The sequence below is a fragment of the Bombyx mori genome, chromosome 10 (assembly GCF_030269925.1).
Source record: "Bombyx mori chromosome 10, ASM3026992v2".
NCBI lineage: Eukaryota > Metazoa > Arthropoda > Insecta > Lepidoptera > Bombycidae > Bombyx > Bombyx mori.
The window spans coordinates 11,903,811-11,931,063 of record NC_085116.1 but is presented as its reverse complement, the minus strand read 5'-3'; the positions used below and the strand labels follow the sequence as shown (position 1 = coordinate 11,931,063).

The 27,253-nt window shown below is 38.8% G+C and overlaps 1 protein-coding gene, 1 long non-coding RNA gene and 1 other non-coding gene across 3 annotated transcripts; 1 reads left to right on the top strand and 2 right to left on the bottom strand.

The window, feature by feature from the left end:
- Positions 1–703: 703 nt before the first annotated feature.
- LOC101743872 (uncharacterized) lies at positions 704–24,668 on the bottom strand. Its single transcript, XM_004923179.5, has 4 exons — positions 24,554–24,668; positions 2,505–3,192; positions 1,536–1,766; positions 704–1,283 (listed from the first exon to the last, which is right to left on the bottom strand). Exons 2-4 carry the CDS (start codon positions 2,937–2,939, stop codon positions 1,149–1,151), a joined length of 801 nt encoding a protein of 266 aa, XP_004923236.1. The 5' UTR covers positions 2,940–3,192; positions 24,554–24,668; the 3' UTR covers positions 704–1,148.
- On the bottom strand, positions 8,338–8,444 carry LOC119629058 (U6 spliceosomal RNA). The gene has a single exon (XR_005245162.1). It is a non-coding gene; the product is annotated as a U6 spliceosomal RNA (small nuclear RNA).
- LOC134199546 (uncharacterized) lies at positions 23,986–27,149 on the top strand. The gene is made up of 2 exons (XR_009974090.1): positions 23,986–24,730; positions 25,958–27,149. It is a non-coding gene; the product is annotated as an uncharacterized LOC134199546 (long non-coding RNA).
- The last annotated feature ends 104 nt before the right edge of the window (positions 27,150–27,253 follow it).

Sequence of the window (27,253 nt, the reverse complement as noted above, 5' to 3'; positions counted from 1 at the left end):
TTATTTACTAACCTACTCGACTAAATTTTTGGTGCTCAGACACATTTAGCTAATGAATTACTCGGTACTCGACTTAACTACTCGCCTAGTCCGTACAAGGCTTTAGCGCTACCTTTTTAAGAATGCTGGACATGTTTTCGGGATTTGTTCGACTTATCTATAAGTAACGTTGGAACAGATTATTAAAAAGAAAAAACAACTTTTTATTTTTATTTTGAAATAATGGGATATTATATTTCTATAAAACTGCGGACTATTCTTTGAATGCGTGTACAATACGAATATCAGCAACATTTATATTGTATGTTTTGAGTTTATTTTGAATAGTTATCAGGATTTTGAGGGTCACGACGGTCATTACGCGTATAAATTAAATTAATTATACGTGGATTTTAATGGAATTAAGAATTATTTAAACGAAAACTATATCATTAGTGTTCATTTTTACCATACTTAGTTTTATTTAGTTCTTTAATAGAGAACAAGTTTATAACTCATAGATCTTTAGGCAACAATAGATCTTTAGACAATAAATAAATTCCTTAATGTTCCACATAGGTTAACTTCGAACTAGGATTTTTTTAAATAATATCGACGTTAGAAGCACACAAGTGTGACATGAACAAATATACCCAGAGCCGGCGTTAAGGTTGTTAAGGATCTAACCGGTTGGTAAGGCGATTAATGAAATAAAAGAAGAATATTAATAATTAATGGTTACAAGTTTATTACAGGCAGTAAAACAGTTCACTAAAAGCCCCATTAAATATCACTTACACGGAATTATTGAATTGATTGTATACTAAATATAATTAAGGCAGACAAACATTTGAAAGTAGCATCTACACGTGTTATCCTACTTTATTAAGCATACACATTAATGTCTAAAATTCTACATTGATTAATGGATTATCCTGGATCCCAGACGCACCCTCTCGAACCTATTTCCGTGGTTAGTACTGTCACAACGAGTTCAGCAATAGCCCAATTCCACATCTGAAGTTTTCTCGTAATACTGTTTTATTTTGATTAGGAAATTTATCTGTGTTATCTTCGCAACGAAGCTCCATACCGATCATGTGATTCGTTTACCGCTCATACATGCTTCAACCGGAGAGGAGAAAGCGTTCGTAGGAGCGGACCGCCCGCTATCCAGTGATTATATTCACGTCCTCCTCCTCGCCGACCTGAAGGATCGCCTTCTGGATCATCCGTTTCAGTTTTTTGCGAGACTCATTCGAACGCAGTGTCCTTAGTTCTGAAGCTACGAAGTCGCCAAATATCTGATGATTTTTATAAAAGTTAATCACGGTTGTAGCCGCCATATCTTCGCACGTCTTAGCTTCGTTTCTGCTTATGTACGCGTTCATTCTAAATAGTACAGATTTCGTATTTCGTATTACGATACATCGGCGGGTCGACAGTGTAACCAGCTGTGAGTTAGATGTCCTATTGCCCTCAAATATTTTGTTAGTCGTAGCCCCGTGGTCTCATTCTCATGTGCAGCGAACATAGCATTCACTGGGAACCCTTACCTGACATTCATCAGCGTCAAGACTGGGCCGTAGTTTCGGCACTGCGTCCTCCTGCCACATCAAAGGATGCGCGCTCAATGGCAGGGGTGGGGGCCCTGAGGCGGCTACCCTCATCTTATTCGTGGGTTTAATGGGCGGACTAGAGGCAGCTACTGGTACTGTAGCTGCTGACGCACTCTTCGCTCTGGCGGCTCCGAATTCTTGCTCTTCTTTCGCTTGAAATTCAGCTAACTGTTGATACGAGAATGAACAAAATATGAAATATCCATACCCTAAATAAAAAATTCAAGTTAAAAGAATCATTCGTTAGTACCTACTAATAATAAATCAAATCAAGGTCTTTGGTCTAAAAAATAACATCACATAGTTGTTTCTATTTAAAATATTCTTAATTAACTTCTTTGCGAAATATTTTGAAAACAAAGATTGCTATTGATCTACATTTTTGTATTCGGTATTATTAACCATATTAAATAATTACGCAGGCAAAGCTCGTTAAAAAGGCAGTGTTGACCCTAAATCTATTAGTTTAATTTTAAACTATATGACGCTACGAACTTAATATTATCTACTTTGTAATGGCCATAAAAGTTATTTATTTAGACAACGCTCGTAAATTCGTATGAGCCCATCAAATTGCATTTTACAACAAGCACAGTTTACTTTATGAAAATAAATTACAATCATCGGAAAGCCGTCAGCTACTTTATTATAGGTACGACCGATTTTACAATATACTTTGTTTACTAATGACATGCAAATGATGTGACATTAATGTAGTTTAGACAAAACTACGGAGCAAATTTTAATTAAATCGATGTTTTTACTGATTCCTATGAAGGTTTTTTTTATATTATTTTAGCTCGAAATGAGACGTCGAGAATGTTACGCGAATATAAAATGAGTATAATATGAATATTGGGTACTGATAAACTTATAAAGGAACCAGTTGCGAGACACATGACGTACCTCGACATTAACTGCGTCCATTACGTCGAGCGGATCTGTAGTGGGCGAACGTAGAAACGAGAGGGCTTCAAAATACTCCCAGCCGCTCCCTCCGGCGGCGACAGCTTCCCCGATCGACCTCTTTTTAATCTTCCGCAGTTCATTGTTCAATTGCGTCCGCAAATTATGTATTTTTCTGCTTATCTCTTCCGATGTCGTCCCGAAAATGTCCGCCATGTACTCTAATTTCAACTGACGCGCAGACCGCTCCCTGTTCAATGGATGTTTTGTGTCCCACAACTCCGGACATTCCTTTTCCAGTGTCTGAATCAACTGCATGGTCATGTCTGAATTCCACTGGAGTCGCGCTTCTCTTCTACTTATGATGTCATTATCCAAATCGACTTCTAATTTTGGATAGACAATATCACAGGAACTATTCGAATTCGATTCCATATCGAAATTGACGTTGTAATTTAGAAAGCGCTCTAGCGAGACTGCGCAACGAGGGCGAGAGCGCCGAGACCGGTGTCGGACGGAGCGGCAACGTCGCGAGAGCAGGCGAAGCTCGTTCTCGACCGTGCTACTGCGCGGCGTTGCCAGCTCGTCGAGATAACAACTCGTTGTGCGTTGCAATGCGTTCGCTCAGAGACGCTAAAAAGGCTAAAGATCTGAGCCACATAACCGCATTAGCGATTATTAACACCAGCTGCGATAACAAAGCAAGTATTGTTAGAATTTGTAACGTAAACTTGTTGCGTTTTAATACAACCAGATTCCGTTATTAAAAATATGGTTTATAGTTTATCATATTAATTTTAATCGCACAAGGCCACAATACACAAACGGACAAACGGCATACAGTATTAAAATATACTAATTATACAGAGGCTTATATAATTAAGATAATAGTATCTTCAAGAGATTAAATAACCCGCCTGCGAGTTCCGAGGCTATCATGAACTCGTTAAAGTGTAGTAATTTAAAACAAGTTAAATTAACTAGAACTTGAAACAAGTTGAATGATAACCGAGTCGTAGCTGCTGTTGACTCTATAGCAACCAATTTTTATCTTACAAAGGCAGTAATGTAGTAAACTGAAATACTTTTAGCATCAATAATCTCTACTTATATAGTTATGTATATAAAAATGAATTGCTGTTCGTTAGTCTCGCTAAAACTCGAGAACGGCTGAACCGATTTGGCTAATTTTGGTCTTGAATTTTTTGTGGAAGTCCAGAGAAGGTTTAAAAGGTAGATAAATATGAAAATGCTCGGAATTAAATAAAAATGACAATTTTGTTTTTCCTTTGATGTGTCCCCCGTCGGACCGATTCCTTTTGTTTGTTTTAAATTTATTTTATACAATTTATTTATCGATTGAGGCACTATGAAGTCTGCCCGGTCAGCTAGTATACAATAGTTTACTAGGCGCCATAAAATATTCCAGAAAAACGAATGTGATCGGTAGAAATCATTCGGGCATTATCTTAGCAGACGTAATATAAAAAAATTACTGTGCTTATTTCGATGATTTCAATGGCTTTACTAAAATGTAATAATATGTATTCACAGAATATGTAGGTCGGGGACTTAATGTTTAATAGAAAAAGAAGTGTATATATCAGAACATCGTTTTATTTCTCAATAGCGCACCGATGCGATAGCTGGTAAAAGTCTGTTCACTTTGTAAACTATGCATAGAAGTAATATGCTTTTAGGAAAGATTTTGTCAACTGTCATCGTTGCGGATTGAACTCACTAATACTTGCGGAAATGATAATTAAATTGTCGAAAAAGTGTTCAGGCATAAGAAGGAAATCAACATTTGCGATTTATTTCTGTGGTTCTCCGTGAATATATTGTAAGCAGGCTTCTATATTGCGTTATTACATGTCCATGGCTTCAACGAGACATCTTAATTTCTCATATCGGGGTCACCATTTTAAGAAAGATGTTGTCAACTTTCGTCGTTGCGGATTGAACTCAAACTGCAGTATAGGAAGCACTTATTTATTCCACACGCACCTTAAAATCGTATACATTAACAATCTAATTGGCTTTTAACCTTTTAAAAACGTAGACCATAATTTTATATCATGGCATTTTATCCCTCAATCTGACAGCCTGTCTTTTTACTTAGGGTTGACTCCAGTTTATAAAGCCAGACTTTTGCTTTATAAAGCTCAAGTCCGGCCTCGCGTGGAGTACTGCTCCCATCTCTGGGCCGGGGCTCCCAAATACCAGCTTCTTCCATTTGACTCCATACAGAAGAGGGCCGTTCGGATTGTCGATAATCCCATTCTCACGGATCGTTTGGAGCCTCTGGGTCTGCGGAGGGACTTCGGTTCCCTCTGTATTCTGTACCGCATGTTCCATGGGGAGTGCTCTGAGGAATTGTTCGAGATGATACCGGCATCTCGTTTTTACCATCGCACCGCCCGCCACCGGAGTAGAGTTCATCCATACTACCTGGAGCCACTGCGGTCATCCACAGTGCGTTTCCAGAGATCTTTTTTGCCACGTACCATCCGGCTATGGAATGAGCTCCCCTCCACGGTGTTTCCCGAGCGCTATGACATGTCCTTCTTCAAACGAGGCTTGTGGAGAGTATTAAGCGGTAGGCAGCGGCTTGGCTCTGCCCCTGGCATTGCTGAAGTCCATGGGCGACGGTAACCACTCACCATCAGGTGGGCCGTATGCTCGTCTGCCTACAAGGGCAATAAAAAAAAAAAAAAAAAAAAAAAAAAAGTTGCTAGTGCTGTGTGTGAAAAACCATTCACCACATGCTTACTCTAAGAAACTATGGTTTTCCTGATAGTTTTCCTGATAGTTTTAGATGTAAATCAATAGCCGAGCGGAATCTATGAACAAGAGAAAAAATGTTGGACGATTAGGTACTATGTAGTTCCGGTCGCGTAATATTACATCACAGATTAATGAAATATGTATTAGATATTATTGAAATGACAAGTGATTGTGTTTAGTAAATCAAATTAAACTGTTTTCTGTCTATAAACTGTAAAATGAACTTCTGAGCAGTATTTCATTCACCGACGGGTTTCAGCCTCAAATATTAAGTGTATAATCTATGGTTTCAGCTACGCGTTGTCTGTCTTTTTTTTTTAAACTATCTATGGTCTGTCACTCAGCGTTAGAATTTTCAAAGAGTTGTTAAACGACGTCCATAGAGTTTCTTGCATAGTAACTACTATAAGTAAAAACCTCTTTCTCCTTCAATTAAAGTTTGCCGGCCGATTTACCAAATCCGCGGCAAACACAAGGAACACTCCTAGCAGCGCGATTTTATTTTTGAACGCCATTCGGTCCAATCGCCAGCCTGTAAACTATGCTCTTCTAACTCTGATAATCATTTGAAATTTTACAAAATCTTGTTATTATTAAGAAATTCCCTGAGATTTATATATATATATATATATATTTTTTTTTTTTTTTTTTTTTAAATATGATTGAGAGTTTACTGGTGGCCCGAAGGCCTTTCCAGTTTCACCAGGACAGGTGGGCGAGCAAAGGCTCAGCCAAGAGGGGTGGGATTTGCTAACAACTGCCCGAGCGCCTCCGAAGGAGACCTAACAACTCAAGAGCAATTGTTTCGCGAATGAATATACTACCGGATCGGAATCGCGACCCGCTGAGAAGATCCGGCGAGAAACTCAGCGGGCTGATGCATGGGTTAGGTTGCACGTCGACCTCTTTGTCGAGTTCGACGAGTACGGTTACCGGGGTCCCTAAGCCTGCCCCTAGTATTAGAGCTGAAGGCATCTAATGCAAAGGTTATTGGATCTGATGGATCCGTAAGGACGTGTCTAGGGCGTCGACGGTGACTGGCTCCTGCATGATCAGGATTCGGGGAGTAGTCAGCGGCGGCAACGATAAGGCGATTATCATGACGCATAGCCTTATCGAAGTATCGTTCCGACGCTGACTTCATGTATTTCCGAATTGATTCGAGGCCTAGGTCATCGTGTAGGTCAACGTTCCTCACGAACCACGGAGCCCCGACAGCTAACCTGCAAAAGCGGGATTGTAGGGATTGGAGGGTGTCTATGTGTGTGCGGGCCGCGTGAGCGAACACCACACTCGCGTAAGTCATGACGGGCCTTATGCAAGTTTTGTAAAGTGTCACCTTGTTCCGAAGGGACATTTTACTCCGCTTACAGATCATGGGGTAGAGTCTACCGAGAATAAACGCGGCACGGTCACGGACTGATTTTATATGCGGGCGGAATGTCATCGATGCATCCAGGGTAACGCCCAGGTACATGACCTTCCTGGCCCAGGGTATGGGTTGTCTAAAGAGAGTAATCGGAGGTGTGAGATTCCTCCTCCTAATCCGGGAGGAAATCCGTGTGGAGCTTCCCCTCTGAAATAGCACCGCAGTACTTTTCGCTGGGTTGATGTCTATGCGCCATTTTCGGAACCACTGTCCTAGGGCTAGGGCTGCGCTCTGAAGCTCCTTCGCGATTAGGGACTTATTTCTACTAGAATAGTAAACAGTCGTGTCGTCAGCGAATAAAGCTAAATGGGTCGGCGGCGACCGGGGAATATCGTTGACGAATAAGCTAAATAGGAGGGGTGAGAGGACAGAGCCTTGCGGGACTCCAGCTGTGAGAGTTCGTGGGGAGGAGCGGGTTCCCTCGACTCGATATCGAAAAGAGCGGTTCGACAAGAAGTCCCGTATGATGAGTACGAGACTATCCGGCACGCCCATGTTGAATAGTTTGAAAATCAAACCATTGTGCCAGACTTTGTCGAACGCTTTTGCGACGTCGAAGAAGAGAGCTCCCGTGTATAACGGTTTTGGTCGATTAAGCCCCACAAGAATGTGCTCCGTGAGGCGGTGCACCTGTTGAACGCATGAGTGATTTGTACGGAATCCGAATTGTTCATCGATGAGAATGCCCTTGGATGAGACGAAGTCTCTGAGGCGTTTGTAGAGCAGACGCTCATACAGTTTGCCTAGAGACATGAGGAGGCTAATCGGGCGGTAGCTCGTCGGATGATTTTTTGGTTTACCGGGTTTATGTATGCCGATAACGTCCGCTTCTTTCCACACCGCGGGAAAGATACAGTTCGCCATAGCGGCATTGAAAATAGATGCCAACATCACGATGAGTTGGACGGGTAGGAGTTTAATAACGCGGTTAGATATACCGTCGGAACCGGGAGCCTTGCGAGGACGTAGGTCTTTGATCAAGTCTTTAACTTCTATCGGGGTGACGGGTGGTAACGCAACCGATGGTGGCAAGGAGGCTCTGCGTTCTACCTCACTGTCTACTAATTCTACATGAACAGGGTCCACGGATTGAGTGCTGGGCGTGCACTGGGTTTGCAATGTATCGGCCAGCAGCTCTGCTTTTTCGTCATCATCGAACGCCGCGAGTCGGCCTGAGGGGCCTACGAGGGGGGGCATAGTTACTACCGTATCCGATTTGAGAGTACGAGCTAAGCGGTAGTAAGACCTTTGGGAGGGCGCGAGTCCTTCTAAGAAATCAGACCATCTGGCATCTCGGACTTCGGCGATGCGAGACTTTACGTCGCGTTGTAGGGCACGCATTCGAAAACGATTTTCCGCGGTAGGATACCTGTCGTAGGCGCGTATCGAGGCGTTCTTAGCTCTAAGGAGTTCCCTAATATCGTCGGACAATGAGATTTATATTAAAAATTTTGAGGCAGTTTTGAGTTTCGAATATCAATCACCAATTCTTATAATCTAGTTACATTTGTTCAGTGTTTGAGTGTGTTCTAAACTGTTTACTTGACTTACGTGTACGATAAGTACGAAAATCTAAAAAATCTCTTTATTTTTCGCAATAATCAAATAACACTTTTTAAAAATGTGGAACGCTTCACGATTTTGCGTGTCATCCTTGCGCAGGGGCCATGCTAATCTTCTCTGTATCGTTCCAATTTTAGTATATGTACTGCCGAAGCAAGTACACGTTACGTGTTGTATCAACTGATACACACACAGAACCCGATCGTGTTCACATAACTCTATAATTATCTATATATTAATACGTGAAGCAAAAACTTTGTATCCTTTTTTACGAAAATTGCGCGGACGGAGGAGTATGAAATTTTCCACACTTATAGAGAATATAGAGAAGAAGTGCACAATGCTAATATTTTTTTAAACAATGCATAAAAGATACATTAAATCAATAAAGAAAACATTACACACACTAAATACCTACCATGTATTTGACGCACACACGCATGCATACTATTTATTGTCAAACTTTTGTTCTTGACGTCTATTGTCAAATTGAGAATAGATTAAATATTGTTTGTCTTTGTTAATATTTTTTATAGTGTAGTCTTGGCGAAATTTGTGATTATAGAAGTATAAAATACAATCATAATAGTGTACAAACTTACAATCCCAATTAATTATAGTCGAATTTCGACTACTGCGGGACCTCTAGTAAACTCTTATTTCACGTGTCCAAGTTGAATTACCAACACATGTGTGAGACATAGGTACCGGAATCGTAAACGTCCTGTTTACGGCTAATCAAACAGATATTTCCTGGTTCATAACGTCACATCGTTAGCTCGCGTTAATTAGTCGCATGCGGTAGCTTTGCATATTTATCAGTTCCATTATACGTTCACACATCTACACGTATATGGCCTATACGTGGCGTATAGTAGGTAGGTATATGTAAAAAAGTTTGAATTTACAAATTAATTGTTTGTATTTTATTCACTGCATTTACCTTAATACTCGATTTAACTTTGTAACTGATTTCATTTAAATGAACTAAAGATTGAAAATGTTGATGGTAAGTAGGTGCTTAGATCGGATTTACATGACAATGCAAGAAAATGAATTGGGAAAAAAGACGAAGATTAACTCGTCTTGCATCACGAGATACAATTAGACGATGAATTTAATGTAAAAGCAACCGTATATTTTAGTATATAAGTCTCATTTTTATTGGGATACCAGCTGTTTTCGAAACTCTTTAGAAAACTACTGCTGGTTAAAATTATTCTAAATACATTTTAATTTTTTGATGTCTACATATGTATATTACCGCAGAAATGCTGCCGATCATCAAAGTTCAAACTTTCTTGAACGTTTCCAGTTCTTCTTGGACCTAATATTATATTGTACTAGAGGTCCCGCAGTAGTCGAAATTCGACTATAATTAATTGGAATTGTAAGTTTGTACACTATTATGATTGTATTTTATACTTCTATAATCACAAATTTCGCCAAGACTACACACTATAGAAAAATATTAACAAAGACAAACAATATTTAATTTATTCTCAATTTGACAACAGACGTCAAGAACAAAAGTTTGACAATAAATAGTATGCATGCGTGTGTCCGTCAAATAGGTACATAGTATGTAGTGTGTGTAATGTTTTCTTTATTGATTTAATGTATCTTTTTGTGCATTATTTAAAAAAAATATTAAAATTGTGCACTTCTTCTCTATAATCTCTATAAGTGTGGAAAATTTCATACTCTTCCGTCAGCGCAATTTTCGGTAAAAGGGGTAAAAAAATTTTTTGCTTCACGTATTAATATATAGATACTCCAATGTTACACTCATAATTGCAGCAAAAAATTGGCAAAAAAATCGTAGTGGTATTTCCATTATTACTTAAGTGTTTTAACGGTAATTATTTACAATTTTGTATTCATGCATCACTAAAACTATATTAGCTCTCGTAAATTACTGAACAATGAACCTCGAAATGAAGCAAACAATTAAACAAACGCGGAAATCAAACAACCGCATTTACGAGTGTCCAATTAAATGACAAATAAATACGAGCGTCCTTTTGTGAGGGCCGACGGCTGGTTGAGGCCGTGTCGTGTACAGTGCAGATCATTACAGTTGGTTCATTACAAAATTTACTAATATCAGTTTTCCCAATCATTCGTTTTCTTCCATAAACAAATAACAAACGAAATTTGTTGTTCTAAACAAAAATTTGGAATGAGGTATGTTAATGGTGCTTTGAAGTATTAAGCTATTGACATGACGATAGATTAAATGATAAATGTATCATGTGTCATTTAGGGTAGCAGTAAATCACATTAAATAAATAATTACGCTTACAATTTAAAATAAATCGTAAAATCGAAACAAATTCACATAAATATTGAAACGCGAAAAGAGTAGAATTATATCTTAGCATTGCTTTTTTTTCCTATCTTAGCTGATAGCCTTGAGAGGCTATCTCACCCACTGAGAAGATCCGGCGAGAAAGTCAGTGGGTTGTGTCTATGGAGGAGCATTGCATTACATTACGCGGTTTTTATTTTAAATACAGAATTTTTTGTTTTTACATTACGACATAATTCGTATTAAACATATTAACGTCGAGTGATTAAATCAAAGTTGTAAAATCAGTGGAATCGCCGAGCCCGCTTGGGATTCAGCCATTAAAAACCGCATTGTAGACGCTGGCTATTAAATGAACTGTGAGTAATGCAGTTCACAGGCCGATCATATAATGAGACCTCACACGTGGGGTATCGAAGCGAACCCTTCTGGACGTGTGGTTTGAATTGCCTTTACGGTTCCCATTGCTCGCCCAAAATTCGAGCTATATTTTGAAGGCATTCCAGTAATTTGAGCCATAACTTTGTTCGGAACGTATGAGTTATCGGTTTCAATTGTAATATTTCTTTCAACGAGGGAACGTCGCTGTGTATGTGATATTAAATGGAAGTAAATTATTTTTAAACCATTATTTGGTTTGGAGAGTCTCACTAAAATGCCTGTATTACCTATACAGAGCGGAAATAGTAACTTCTCGGCAGCGAGGCAATGTCCCTTATCGTTTGGCCTGCGAACTACATACCTGGCTATGCAAATACAGGAGCCGACTACATTTGATACATCCTGATGAGTCAAACTGATCCAGTACTACATAACCTAGACCAGCGTATACGAAGAAAATTTCAACGTAACACTTGTCCATATTGTCGTAGTCATTGAGTCGTGATTTGGATAATTTTCGTTAACATGTTTAATTTATTTGGTATTAATTCGCTACTACAGTTACATATACAGACTTACAATACAGACTTAAGGTCAAAATTTCAACTAAAGATAATAAATAATATTAAACGATTATCCCACCCTTGAAGTTGGAACGGCATTCTCCTACACCGCAGAATTAGACAAGACATCGTACAACAAACACTGCGCCTATTCGTGGGGATAAGGTTACCGTCAGTAAATTAATGCGCACTTTTAAATACTGACTATTTGATTCTTATTAGGTACAGAAAGTTGTTCTTTTAATTCGGTAGTCGTTAATGACAACCATCTTATCATGACCTCCTCGATTTATATCTCCGACCCAGGCGACCGACGGCGTAATACGAAGCAACGTTCGCTTTAAACATCACAAAGCAATAGCCACCGTTCTAGTCGAAATTGTCGAATGCGACGTGCAACTTAGTCCGTAGTAACAACCCACTGAGTTTCTCGCCGGGTCTTCTCAGTGGATCGCGATTCGGTAGTAGTATCAGTGAAGCACTACTCTAGCTAAGGATTATGTTAGCAAAAGTTCTCTGGTTAAGCCCTGTGAGCTCAACCTGGTTAAGCCCTGTGAGCTCAACCACTAGTCCGCGCATACTTGGAATAGCCCGTTAGGCTACCAACGATTGGGTGAGGAAAAGAATAGTTAGTGAACAGGTCACAAAAAACTGTGTATCTGTCGTCAGAATTCGAGTCCCAGCATAGTCGGATCACTCGATACGATTATCAGTATCAATCATATCACTCGGTACGTTTATACAGTACTTTATTATTCATCACACCACGAACGGTTCACCATTGACAAGTTTGATGACGACCGATGGCGGTTTCATGAGGCTTGTTAGGAACTATACTAGAGCCGCTAATCATTTGGCCAAAAAGACGGTGAGAAATCACGTAAAATTATATTTTAGTACCAAATAATACAACCGCCCAATGATACAGAAATTAGATACCGCTCGTAAGCGTTAGGAAATCATATTTAAGGATGTAATATACGAATATTGATTGTCCCGGTGAATGATTTTTGGGAAGCGAGCGCAAGTAGATTATATTATATTTTAGTGTATTATATGGAATTCTAGAGTGTTCGTTTGAGTTACGATTTGTCGTGTTGGAGTCTCAACCTATAAAAGATCCATTTAGGGCCATTGTACACACACAACTTATCATATTTTCGTCAAGAAATGTCCTAAGAAATCATCCTCCGGCAGTTGGTGTTGTTGTGAAAGTAGATGACAGAATCATATCATACTATACCCAACATTGCTCTAAGTTGGCAGCGGCTTGGCTCTGCTCCTGGCATTGCTGTAGTCCATGGGCGACGGTAACCACTTACCATCAGGTGGGCCGTACGCTCGTCTGACAAGACAAAGTCTGAAAGACAATAAAAAAAAAGTACTCACTGATATTTTGATCTTTTCACTTAGTACAGGGTAAAGTACTTTGATGGAGACATCCGATTTATTTATACTTTTGTCTTTCCATTTACTTATACGAGCTCGGTTTTAGTGGTGAGAATGTAAAAGAGATTCCAAAAGTACGAAATTAATATCCACGCCACGAGCAACCAAAGCTGTAGCTTACAAAGGAAAAGTTTTACACTCGTTTGCAAGTGTTGTATATTAATTAAAGTCTCCAGACTCAGAGGACTGCGGAGGGTGCACGATTAATATCTAAATAATGAGGACGACGCCACGCCCCTGGGTAGGGTCAGCAGATAAATATACGTATTTAGTAAACCGTTTCTGTTTTTCTCTTTCATAAGAACTGAACTGGTTGGAATACAGTGTTCGATGGTAATCAAAGTCAATTGATATCGCCACGAAAATAAACAGGAGTGCGGAATTTTTTTTTTTTTTTTTTTTTTTTTTTTTATTTATTGCTTAGATGAGTGGACGAGCTCACAGCCCACCTGGTGTTAAGTGGTTACTGGAGCCCATAGACATCTACAACGTAAATGCGCCACCCACCTTGAGATATAAGTTCTAAGGTCTCAATTATAGTTACAACGGCTGCCCCACCCTTCAAACCGAAACGCATTACTGCTTCACGGCAGAAATAGGCAGGGTGGTGGTACCTACCCGTGCGGACTCACAAGAGGTCCTACCACCAGTAAATAGAATAGACCTAAATCAATTTACAGCACACGACAAATGAAAAAAGACATGGATTTAATTATTATTATTTTTATGTCACCGTTATCATGATATTCCAATCCTGCGAACACGGTTGGTTACCTTTTGAAATGTATTTTCTTTTTATTTGGATTTAAGAAGACCTTGCATTAAGCGTATTCCTCGTCTATATTTTTAATGAATACCTACTACAATTCCGCCACTATGTTACTATAAAAATTGAATGTTTCCCAAACTAAATCAGTGTGGTTCACCGCTGCCCTACTTATACCTACAGTTTGTGACCGGGTCGGTTTTCAGCGAGGAATCCCAATGGAAATAGACTCTTGTAGTATTACTGTGAGGGCAGAAATACAAAGTTTTAAACCATGGACGTTTTAGTAATCACAGGTTTTTAAGCTAATTTAATACTCAATCTGCAGTCTAAATATTTCCCAAAATCATTTTAAGCTCAAGCCAATTTTTACTGTCTCAATAAAAGCGGTTAGCTCTGATATCCACCTGACCATTGACATCTCCGGTGTCAGGGTCACAACCGAGAGAAACCCTACCAAAATGCACAAAAGGCTTGTTGAAAAGAATTCGTGGCGTATTTTGGCGAAGACAGCGAACACCCAAAAGGACAAAAGTAAAAAATAAATTTGTAAAAAGAGTTAAAACGTTTTTCTGCAAACGCTACGTCCCGTCGTATCTCTCGAGACGGCACTCGTCGCCGAAGCGAAGGGTCGGAACCGGAAAAAATGTCATTTGCTCCCGTGATTTAGCTCACACGTTACTGTTATCTGTCCTCGGTAACGGGGAGACTTTCTGGGCCCCGCAGATAAGTTTAGATGCCGTAGGTATTTCTCACTACAAAAATAGAGCGGATTAATAATGATATCCGAATGCTAACTTTTATTATGGGGACTATAACAATTTAGTTTTTTTTTTAATATCAGATCTTATGGTTATTTTAAGAATAATCAAAAGACAACTTAATTAATTGGTATTTAGGTTAGTCTTTGTCCTAAAGTATAGCGTATAATATTATCTTATGTATCATAAGATAATATTTTTTTAATTAGGAACTTAAAGAGCTATTAGTTATTTTGGTCACAAAAGTTCCGAGTTGAAAATACGTAGTTACGATGTGGAGATCATAGATGGCGTTGATAGTTGATAAAAAAATAATTTCTATTTTTTTTATAGGTATTAATTGCCTATAAGTTAAATGAATGTAAGTAGTTGTATGTAAATTCAATTTATTTCAACATAGATATTTAAGATTCGATGTTTGTATTTGTGTGACAAATAAAAACATCTGAATAGGTTTTTAAATTATAGCCCCTTGAATAAGAAGAATTCAGAATTTAAAACGAATTTAGATATTTTAGATCAAAAAGTAATTTATGCTTACTTTCGACAATCCCAAAAATGCTTTTCACGGAGAGCCGCCAAATAAATTCGAACCGCATACCCGACGGTCCCGAGAACTGTCCGACGCAAAAAACAAGCAATCTCAGAATAAGTTTTAATAGCCGACCGGTGACGGCACAAAGGCGGTTATTTATCGCACGCCCTCTCTCATTGCCTCGGCGAAGCACGCATTGAAAACAACCTATATTAACGATTAACCTTCAAAAACTAACCTTAATGCGTGTATTTTACAGCTACATTTTAATTAAAGTTCTAAACGGATACGACGTTCAAAATCCGAACACGCGAGACTAGTAATCACTCGATGTCCGATTCCAGTTTGTCTTATCGATTTATTTCAGCTTTGCAATTATCGTCCTTATACCAATGGGGTATGTAATAAAATAGCAGTGACGGCTTTAGTCGGAATGATATTCATGTTACGTCTGGAAGTCGGATAATGAATTGACGTCGTACGAGATACAAGTTCGGGTGATTCGCGTCGTCTACGTAAATCGTGTTTAGACGCGTTCAATATTAAAATTTTTGATCGAGTTAATTGGATGTTAAATATTTGAATGTTTCTAATGGCAATTAATCACGATGTCAAATTTGTTTTGAAAATTATTTATTTAAAATTTCATAAACCGATTAAAGCTTATTTAGAAGAAGAAAGACGTCGTGGCATTAATATTTTGTTCATTGCACATTTGCAAATGTAACCTAAGTCAGGTTACACTGCATGGCGCTGAGCTCTGAATCAAGATGCCATAACAATATTTTCTTGACTCATATATTTTCCATTATAACATGCGATTGCGAACATATCTTCTAAGTTAGATCCACTCTTAGTACTAACATGATCACCTCAAGAATAAGATCGTATCAAATGATGATGATCGTAGGCTCGAATCCCGCACGCATTTACCAATATGTATTTCTAAGAAAATATTAAACATACTTATAATTAATTCACGTTCACGAAGTACTTCCACAATGAAGGAATAACATCTTGTACCAAGAATGAAATCCGTAACAGCGGTGCGGTAAGGACCAGAATCCTGTGAGTTTCACGAAGCATTCATGCGTTATCGTTCGAAATTTTTTTTCTATTCCTACCAATGCTGATAGCCTTGAGAGGCTATTTCAGCTTCGCCCTAACTTGTAAGTGAGCTCAAGGGGCTCAAACCTGACGATGTCGCTAACACGAACCCTAGCAAGAGCTGTGCTTCGCAAAATCTACCACCGGATCGGTAACGCGACCCACTGAGAAGATCCGGTGAGAAACTCAGTGGGCTGTGTCTGTGGGTAAATTTACTCGTCGAGCCCTTCGTCGCAACCGACGGGTTCGACGAGAACGATGACCGGTGCTTGAGGTACCTAAAAGCACCGTTAGTGGATCGGGAGGATCCGAAATGACGTGCTTTGCGCGACGTCGACTGCTTTCCATTCGGTCCGCAGGATCGGGAATGTAGTTACCGGCGGCCACGATGAGAGGGTTCTCGTGTGGTGCCGCTTTTTCGCATCGTGTAATAAAAATCAAACCCGTAAAAATTATAATTTGCGTAATTACTGGTGGTAGGACCTCTTGTGAGTCCGTTCGAAGGTTGGGACACTCGTTATACAAATGCATTCTTGAATTCAACCTCACATCTCAAAGTGGATGACTGAATTAATATTGTAAATTTTTTTCTACCTATACGCTGGTAGCCTTAATTGCTATTCCAGCTACGCCCAGACGGGTAGATGAGCTCACGGGCTCAACCTGAGAAAATTTGCTAGCAAGAGCAGTGCTTCACGGAATCTACCACCGGATCGGAATCTCGACCCAATGAGAAGATCCAGCGAGAAACTCAGTGGACTGTGTCTTTTCAGTTATTAAAGCAAAAATACCATCATCCGTCCATGATATCAGTAGCCTCATTTTCTATGTATACGCTTCTAATTCCAATTCCTCCGTACCTTAGCTCACAATTCTGAAACACGTGTACGAACATAATCAAGTTCCAAGTCGTGGTACAAAACCGTCTAACAATATGATATCCAATGGGTTTTTGATCTGCTAAAAGACCGATATTTGTTGACGTCAGAGAAAAGAACGTAAAACTGTAAGATCAACCAAACTATAGGAAAGGTAAGTACACGTCTATGTACTGGTGGTAAGGTAAGTTATGCACCGCGTAATTCTGTTTACTAGAGGTCCCGTAGTAGTCGAAATTCGACTATAATTAATTGGAATTGTAAGTTTGTACACTATTATGGTTGTATTTTATACAAATTTCGCCAAGACTACACTAAAAAAATATATTAACAAAGACCAACAATATTTAATCTATTCTCAATTTGAAAACAGACGTCAAGAACAAAAGTTTGACAATAAATAGTATGCATGCGTGTGTGCGTCAAATACATGGTACCTATGCAGTGTGTGTAATGTTTTTTTTATTGCTTTAATGTACCTTTTATGCATTATTTAAAAAAAATATTAGCATTGTGCACTTCTTCTCTGTATTCTCTATAAGTGTGGAAAATTTCATGCTCCTCCGTCCGCGCAATTTTCGTAAAAAGGGATACAAAGTTTTTGCTTCACGTATTAATATTTAGATAAGCCTTTTGTTCTGTAGTCTCAATCCAAAGCGATCGACGCTATAATGTGTGTAAGGTAAGTGTTTGCTAGCCGCCATAAACTAGGACCTCTGCTCATTATCATCACTCGACTGGGTCCACTGTAGAAAGGAGATATATTCATACCGTAATTAATAATCTCGATACAACCTTCGTTCGATATTTTATTATTATACAAGCTTTTGCCCGCGATTTCGTCCACGTGGAATAGTTACTTTTCTACTTCATTTACGTAGAAGGTGAAAATATTTTTGAATAATAGAATGCTAAGGAGGTATTTAAGGTACCGAAATCACGCTTTTTAACCCACTTCAAAAGAAAGGGTTATCAATTCGACCACCCTTTTTTACTTCTTTTTTCTTTTTTTTGTTCGAAAGGGTAGACTACCCGAATGGTCCTGTAATAATAAGGATGATTGATGATGGGATCCTGGAGAAATCCAGAAAAAGCTACAATCTTCAAAGCCTATCTTGAAGTTATTTGGGTGTTTCTTATTTATTCTTCTTATTGTGTGCCACCGCACACCGGCCCATCGGCGCCTTGTTCGTCATTATTATGTTATGATGTTATATTGAACCAATAGCCTCAATAAATGGGCTATCTAACACTGAAAGAATTTTTCAAATCTGACCAGTACTTCCTGAGATCAGCGCGTTTAACCAAACAAAAAAATAAACTCTTCAGCTTTATAATATTAGTATAGAATACTTGTTGTTGGTATTTTTGTCATTTTTCCATACAAAGCTTGAGTACATACTTACTGTGCTCTTTGGTCTTAATTGTAAAGTTTCAGAAAACAAAATTAAATTCGCTCTGGTGCGCTAGTATTCGTTAATTTTATGCCGGTCTATTCATTTTCTCGTTATGTTTGATTTCTCGAGGGTGTCCAATAACTTCCCAATACGCGGCGTATATGTAGGATATAGTTTGCAGAAATAATGGCGTTTATCGCTTTTTTTTTTTTTTTTTTTTATTGCCCTTGTAGGCAGTCGAGAATACGGCCCACCTGATGGTGAGTGGTTACCGTTGCCCATGGACTTCAGCAATGCCAGGGGCAGAGCCTACATCATATCTACATCATTTCTACATCATATTATTATCATCATTTACATCTATACCTAACGTAAATGCGCCACCCACCTTGAGATATAAGTTCTAAGGTATCAGTATAGTTACAACGGCTGCCCCGCCCTTCAAACCGAAACGCATTACTGCTTCACGGCAGAAATAGCCAAGGTGGTGGTACCTACCACCAGTATAGAGGTCCTACCACCAGTATTAGTATTAGGGTAAGGATTAGATCTTTTGATTAATAGCCTAATGTATAATAACCTCTCTCTATTTTTGTGGTGATTTATTCTCAGCATATAAAAATCAAACAAACAAATCTTTTCGCCCTCAGAACCACTAACCACAAAATAAACAGACACTCGTATATTTACGAGGTGAGAACATAATTTATTCAGTACAAAGGGAAAGTCGGGGCGCGGGTGAAGATGCCGTGAAATTGAAAGAAAGCTCCGTGTAAAAAACAAATATAAACTTTGTTAGCATTTCGGGGAGCTTTTAGAGGCGCTTTTATAACGGATTACGAGTGCGTACTTGTATTTTATACCACACTTACGTCGTCATACAAGTTTTTTTTCTAAGAATTTGTTAATTTAAATTTGCTCACAGAAAACTAATAGGTACCTACTTACATGCTGGTTGGGAATATTGTTAGCTCGTATAGGAAGGTAACACTGTCCTGCCTATTTCTATTATTATTTAACTCAGAGCAGCTTTGTTTTCCAGATATACCTAAGCGTGGAACATTCTTCAATAAAAAATCAAACTGCTCTACCGTCCCAAGGTTTTCACATTATGATATCTAAAGACTCTGGTGACCACTCAATATCAGATAGACTATGTAAGCTAGTTCATTAAATCCTGTAAATCCATTAAGTTCACCCAAAAAAGGAATTGGTAATGTTAGAAACAACGAGTGAAAAGAGGAACCGTCTGTTTGTTTCGAAAATCAACGATAAAATTGCGAGTACAATGTAGGGGAAGGGTTGGGAGTCCCGGGGGAGTATCGGCAGGGGGGGTCCGACCTACATTCACGGAGAGCTCTCTCCACAGTAATTTTTCATGGTAATAAAATGGGAAAACTTCTCACGGAATTGGAATATGGTAATAAAAGTTTTTTTATTGATACGTAGCAACGGTCACCTGATGCTAATCAATATATAGGCTATTGATGTCATAATCTACATAATCCCGTCTTTTTTTAATTTTTTTTATTTGAGGTATTCCCGGATGCCTCTCCAGTTTTATCAGGACAGATAGGCGAGCAAAGGCTCAGCCAGGGATTTGCTAACAGCTGACCGAGCGCCTCTAAAGGAGACCTAACAACTCAAGGGCTGCTTCGCAAATGAATCTACTACCGGATCTCAATCGCGTCCCGCTGAGAAGATCCGGCGAGAAACTCAGAGGGCCGATGTTTAGGTTAGGTTGCACGTCGAACTCTTTGCCGAGTTCGACGAATACGGTTACTGGGGTCCCTAATCCTGCTCCTAGTGTTAGAACTGAAGACGTCTAATGCAAAGGTCATTGGATCTGGATGGGTCCGTAAAGACGTGTCTAGAGTATAATCCCGTTTATCGTGAGACTTAAGTAACAAATTATGGAACTCTTACCAGATCACACTCGTATACCAGTCTGTTAGTTACAGCTTAATTTCTCCGAATCAATTGGACGTCAAATATAGTTTTTTTTTATAATAACCCAACTTTAGAGTAAAATCATTTCTAGTTTTGAAATACAATTTTTCTTAGATACAATAAAACAATCGAATCATCCCATCACGTGTCAATCAGAGTCGACTATGGGATTTGTCTGTATTAAAATCGATTAATCGGCTAATATTTCCAAATTTATTTAAATGAAGTAATAAAAGTAATAATAATTTCGCAGCTGACAGCGTCACGACACTCCCCTGGTATAGGCGGCATCCGTGGGCGGTGGTGACCATTTCACATAAGATGGCGTATGAAGGGAAAAATATAATTAACGTAAAACAAAATATACTATAAATTCCCGCCCAAAATAGATTCGCAATTGATTGGCTTTGTTTTGTTACACACCAATCTTTACTTTACTTTGTTACATAAACTTAGATCAACGTGCAGATTAATCGATTTCCTTGTTCTTAACGGATTCCTCATAAAGAGGTTGTGTGCTTAAAATTTCGGTCACGTTGCCAGGAAAAATGGTGACAATCTCAAAAAACTACTCACCATCGGCAAAGTCGAAGGAAAGAGGCTTAGGGGGCGTAATACCATGCGCTGGTCCGATCAGATTAAAAAGATATTACTCTATAGCATGTCCTTCTTCAAACGAGGCTTGTGGAGAGTATTAAGCGGTAGGCAGCGGCTTGACTCTGCCCCTGGCATTGCTGAAGTTCATGGGCGACGGTAACCGCTCACTATCAGATGGGCCGTATGCTCTTCAACCTACAAGAGCAATAAAAAAATTTAAAAAACTCAAACAACAATGTCGCTATCCACTGCGCAGAGGACAAGAAGGAGGAGGAACATAGTCCTAGCAAAAGTGCTTCGTAAAGGTCACGACGCAAGGAGGAGTTTAATATTTTAGGTAAAGTTAACTGTTTATTGAAGCCTCATAAGGACATCTCATCGTTAATGCCGCCACCCGTCTCAAGACCCAAGTCTGAAGCTTCCGATGTTTTCCCATACGCCGTCCTATCTTTAGAACCAAACGCATTCACACTTTGAAATGGACATAAGCAGGAAATTCGCATCTAACCGCTTACACAAATTTATTAACAAAATCAATTTACTTCGCTCCGCTAACAATTCAACTCCCGGTGAGTCATATGCCCATGTAAATCGATAAACAATTAAAAATAATAATAATCAAGAAACATAAAATTTCGAACATAGCTCCAAATTGGACAACAATGCAGAAAAATATGTATTTTATACAATTTTTGTAAACATAATACATTCAATATTACTAAACTGGAAGCGTCAAACTTCTGTTCATAATACTCCTTCATAAAACTCCATAAATCGAACACAAATGAAACCAAATCATTAAAAAATGCACCACTATTCGTGGTCATTTATTTTGTATCAATCAAATCAATCCTTTGCCGTGCCCGCGCTAAAGGCCCTTCCTTCCATACCAACTCGCTTACTACAATAGGATTATTCGCTTGAATAAATTTCGCATTCGATAAACAAGAAGTTAGAAGAGGCTTTATCACGCATGATTTACACTGCATTTTCGGTCTGTTGTTGTTGTTGTATTTGGTTCTGGAATAAATCCGAATCATTCTGAGCGCTATATTCATCATCAGAAGACACATGAAGCCGCATTAATTTTTAATACGCTTTTATTTGCTTCAGACGTATGTATGTTGTAACGGAATCTTTGAACATGATTTTGACCCTCTTCAAAACGTGGGATTAACTCGAAATTTGGTATACTTATTAAGGACCGATGACAATTCAATATTAAAAAAAAAATTGAAAAAATTGAAATTCAACTAAAAAATAAAAATAAATAATAGTTTAAAGAAAGATAATAAAATACGCTTTTATAGAAAATCCAACTAAAAAATAGAAAATAAATTTTAATAAATTTGAACTAAAAATAGTGTAGGAAAAAATGATTTTATTGTAAAAAAAGCGTTTCTTCTATAAAAGCGTATTTTATTAGTTTTTATTTTTATTTGGACAACTCCGCCTGAGTTTCTCGCCGGATCTTCTCAGTGGATCGCGATTCCGATCCGGTAGTATATTCTACGAACCACTGCTCTTGCTAGGGCTAGTGTTCGCAAATTCTCGCAGATTGAGCCCGTGAGCTCACCTACCCGTCCGGGCGTAGCTGGAATAACCTCTCAGGTTACCAACCAATAGGAAGGGAAAAAAAAATTGGGCGCTGTAAAAAAACACCTTGTTAAAAACTGTTCTGTAATTGTCGGTGTATCGAATGAATTGGCTGAAAGGGGCTTGTACAAACGAGGCAACGATCAACTAGGAAACTGAAGGGGACGCGTGCATTGCGAGTAAAGGTCGCATCGCATGTCATGTAAACTTCGATGCAATCTGGGCACACGTTATTCAACTCCCGCGACAATATCTCTCCGTTCAAACAAAGCCTGCAATATTACTACCGCTTTGAACAGGACGTACGTAGGTACACAGTGCAGCGAAAAAACAGCATGAAGAGTCTCACAGCAATTACCCACTTTGGAACAAACCAGCTTTCCTTTTTACTTAAGACTCAACTACTTCTCTGATTGAATCAAATGTAATAATTTTAAGTGTTCCAAATTAAAAATCGATAATTTAATCGCATGTCGATGACTTCGCGCTGATATTCGATAGGGAAAATTGATGAGCATACTTAATTTAAAAACAAAAGACAGTTTTAAAAGGCAACTGACGAAGAACGTCTATCTTAAGAAAACATGACGATTTCAACGTAACTACTTGTTTCATAGTTAAACATATACATTATAATAATATACATTTTTACTAACCAATAAAATTATATCGATATTAATAATATGTAAGTTGTCAAACGGGAGTGCAAATTGCGTGTGTCTCGACCCTATCGAAACATTATAATTCTTTACCAGCGGGGATAGATTTATTTTCGATACAGATATATGAACTTTTACCGGAACTTAGAGAAGCTTCAAGATTAATTCCGCTACAAATGTTGTTAAGTTTAATTTTTATATGCGGCAGAACTGGGGAAATTTTACGGGCTGTTCAAGCTCACAATTCGCCCTGATACTAGCTATTATTACTCATATAGTTCTCTCGGACTTTATTTGTACACGATGTTATTTTTACCTTCATCGTGGAAACTTTTGAATTCAAAGAGAAAGAAAATTCGAATTCATTCAAACTCGTTCCACTCGATACGAGTTAGTGGTCCAATATCTTATGCGTGTATGATTTTACTAATGCATAATCCGCCTCAAGTTTACAAATGTTCAATATCAGTCGTGGACATTAGAAATGTCAGGGATGACAAATAATTACGGAGAAATAGCTCTTTTTAAATCTCGTTTCCAGTGCATACCGTATGGATCCAGACACAATGTGGAGAGTCGGTCGGATGTTCTCCGAACTCATACTGCGATTGAACGCACCAGTTCAGGATGAACTCTGCTTCGGCAGCGAATGGTGCGACGGTCGTGACGTCACCGTCTCACACAATTCCTTAGGGCGGTATTGTCTGTCTTTCCTGCTGTTTATTTCTCAGCTCGTATACGCAGTGTTTATGAATAACACGATACCAAATAACACAGTCTCGTGATAGTCATTTAATGGTGGTAGGATTACTTGTGAGTCCACACGGGTAGGTATCACCACTCTGCCTATTTAATTTTCTGCCGTGAAGCAGTAATGCGTTTCGGTTTGAAGGGCGGGGCAGCCGTTGTACTGTTAAAAGTAAGACCTTAGAACGCATGTCTCAAGGTGGGCTTACATTGTTGATGTCTATGTGCTCCGGTAACCACTTAGCACCAGGTGGGCCGTGAGTTCGTCCACACATGTATCTAAGCGATAAAAAAATAATTAGGTACATTATTCCGAAACAAACAAATGAGTGTGAACTATTTCGGAACATGTTACAAGCATGCGTGTCGTATGAGAGACACAAATCCTTGTTAACTGACAATAATGGCGAATTACAATAAGATGCAAGTCATCCATTCAGTTTCAAGTCCAACGACCCAAAAACGTTCGTTCTCGAATAAAGTCGCGATCCAAATCCGTTCGAACTCCCGAAAGAATTAAACAAATCACGCCACTACAAAAACATTGAAACATTCCGAATACAAATTACGGACCACACATCGTTCTCAAACCGATATTATTGTCAAAGAGTAAAAACTTAAAAATAGAACGTGTCCGCTTGCTGATCAGTAATCAACGCGCGCGCAACCCGGTGCAAACCTTTGAGAGAACAATAACTTGTTGTTCGGCCGCGGCGGCGCGGCGGTGTCGAAACCCGAGGTCGTGCGAAGGTGAGCCGAGTGCTAACACGACACTCACGAACGCACGCACACATACAAAAACCGAATATATTTAAATACCACATTAACAGAGCCCATTCAAGACCTATAGAGCTATGTTGTACAGATCTTCTTACGCTAGCTCGATTTCACGTGTGAAGAACGTCCACAGTGAAAGAACCCTAGTGTCTTTACAGTTTCTATAGGATATAGCTCATGTTAATCTGGATATTAACAATGTGTGGAGTATTTACGTATAATCTGTATATTGTACATTGAATCGTCAGATGGGACACACACACAAGTTTGGTCACGGCACGCAAAGCAAAACGTTATGTCGAAAATACGTACCGACAGCATGTGATTTATTTTTCTGTTTTCCTTGCCAGACTAACGATTTTAAAACGTAACAAATATAAAAGTTATTATATATGTAATTAATTTCTAATATTAATTATTAATAGTTCTGTTTAGCTTTAAAACTGGGTAATACTTGATTAAAATAGTAATCATTCCAGGTCAGTCGAACACTATGAAAATGTGGAGTCAGGAAGAATGATTTCCACTGTGCTTATTAAAATAAAAAATTGAATTAGCTGAGGTTAAAAATAAATTGATGTTTTAGCCGATATTTTACTGAAATATTGAAACTTAATTTTGGAATCTAAAATAAATATGTCCGAGAAGCCACACCATCGTCAGACATCGTAGGGGCGAATAGGGTGATCGAGCTAAGAGAAATATTGAGTACACCAATCACGTTTGTTGTCTTAGAAAAATTTAGAAATCTTCTCTTGACGTTAGCAAACGAAAATGAAAATCCTTAGGACGGAGGCACCGCTCTTCAAGAAGCCTGGTTGATAAGTGTGATGGCATCTACGCGCCTCCATCGGCTAGGCTCTGTCGTAGCACGAAGTTAGCCGAGTCCCGACGATACCGAAATTATGCTGCCATCTCTTGGGAATCGTGCGTTTCGTTTAGCTACCAAACAGTGGCCGTCTCCTACAAATATATAACGAATTTATTTAACAAATACAACAACATTACATGGTTTCCGTAAACACATACCTTTTTTTTTTTTTTTTAACGCTGCCGAATCCATTTACGGATACCCGGTCGAGGGGGGTAACGGACCGGGTTATGTCGGACTCCGGCGCCTCCTGAGAGGAAGAAGGGGAGAAGAGAAGGGCCGAGGTACCTGTAAAATTTGTAAATTAATGTCTATGTATGTGGTTTTAGATGCTGATGAAACTGAAATGAGCACGTAAGTGGAAAGATTGTAACGAACCATCAACGGATCTGTCTGTCAACGAACATATGACCAAAGTTATGTTTATAGACAGAATGGAAGGAACACCTTAGAATTCACTGGCGCACTCAACTTACACTTACTCAAATAATTCGTTTACCTCGGATCCACCATCACGGATAACGGCTGTTGTTATTCGAACACGCGTCGAAGAATCGGAATGATCGAAAGTGCAATGTTCCAGTTGCACAAAACTTGGAGAGACAGGAATGTATCGCTGTAGACGAATACCGAATATGCGCACATTTGTCTTCACCAGTTTTCTCTATGGAGCTGAGACTTAGACCCTAAGACCCGTATACTGCAAACGGGTTGATGTCTTCGAAATATGGTCCTAAAGGAATAAGCTGTGGACTATGTATCGGATCAATGCACCAATACTCGCGAAGCTGAAAATTAAAACAAGGCTTTCTAGCATCTGCCTCAAGCTAATCCTAGTACTTCGGACTCATCGCCGGGAAAGAAGCAGACAAAAAGCTAATGATTACTGGTAAAATGGAAAGAAAAAGATCGCAGTGACGCAGTTCAATGCGTAGGTCTGACCAGATCCGCACCACCCTTGACTTCACAGTCTCAGCCATATCCGACAGTATACTCGTATCTGTCTATATTAGAACTACTCTACAAATCTACATCTATAATATCTCTAATATAATATAATCTCTAAATACTAATATCTCTACAAAGTTAAACTATTCAACTTCAAGAGAAATTCTAAAAAATATATATATAAATAGCTGTTTGTTGTGTTTATGCAAACCGTACCGTGTTCAATTCAATAGGGCATCATTTGCATTGGTAATGCGGCGGCCCGGCGTATTGGTAAACAGAGTGATTTACCTCCGACGAACAAGCGCTCAGACGATAACAGTTTTTATACAACATACGAATACAACATTTTGAAGGCTAATATTATAGTTTCATATACTGTTTTGTCTGTATTTTCTTCAACACAGGAGATTGATCTGAATAAATAAATATAGATCGTTATATTTACAGATACAGACAAGGTGTCCTTAAACTATGTATTGCTATATTGACAGCACTGTTTGTTTATGAGCTTGTATGAAGTTTGTTCTTGTTAAATAAATAAAAAATGTTTTGTTTAAAACTTCATTCATACTTCATAGGTCGAAAAGTTTATTTTCTTTCTTGCTTCGATAGGTGGACCAGCTTATGGCTCAACTGGTGTCAAGTGGTTATCAGAGTCCATAGATATCCATAGA

Coding starts and splice junctions, on each gene's coding strand:
- LOC101743872 (XM_004923179.5), bottom strand. CDS start 2,939: ATGGAATCGAATTCGAATAGTTCCTGTGATATTGTCTATCCAAAATTA. Junction 1,767..2,504: donor TGGACGCAGTTAATGTCGAG/GTACGTCATGTG, acceptor TCGTATCAACAG/TTAGCTGAATTTCAAGCGAA. Junction 1,284..1,535: donor TTGACGCTGATGAATGTCAG/GTAAGGGTTCCC, acceptor AAAAATCATCAG/ATATTTGGCGACTTCGTAGC.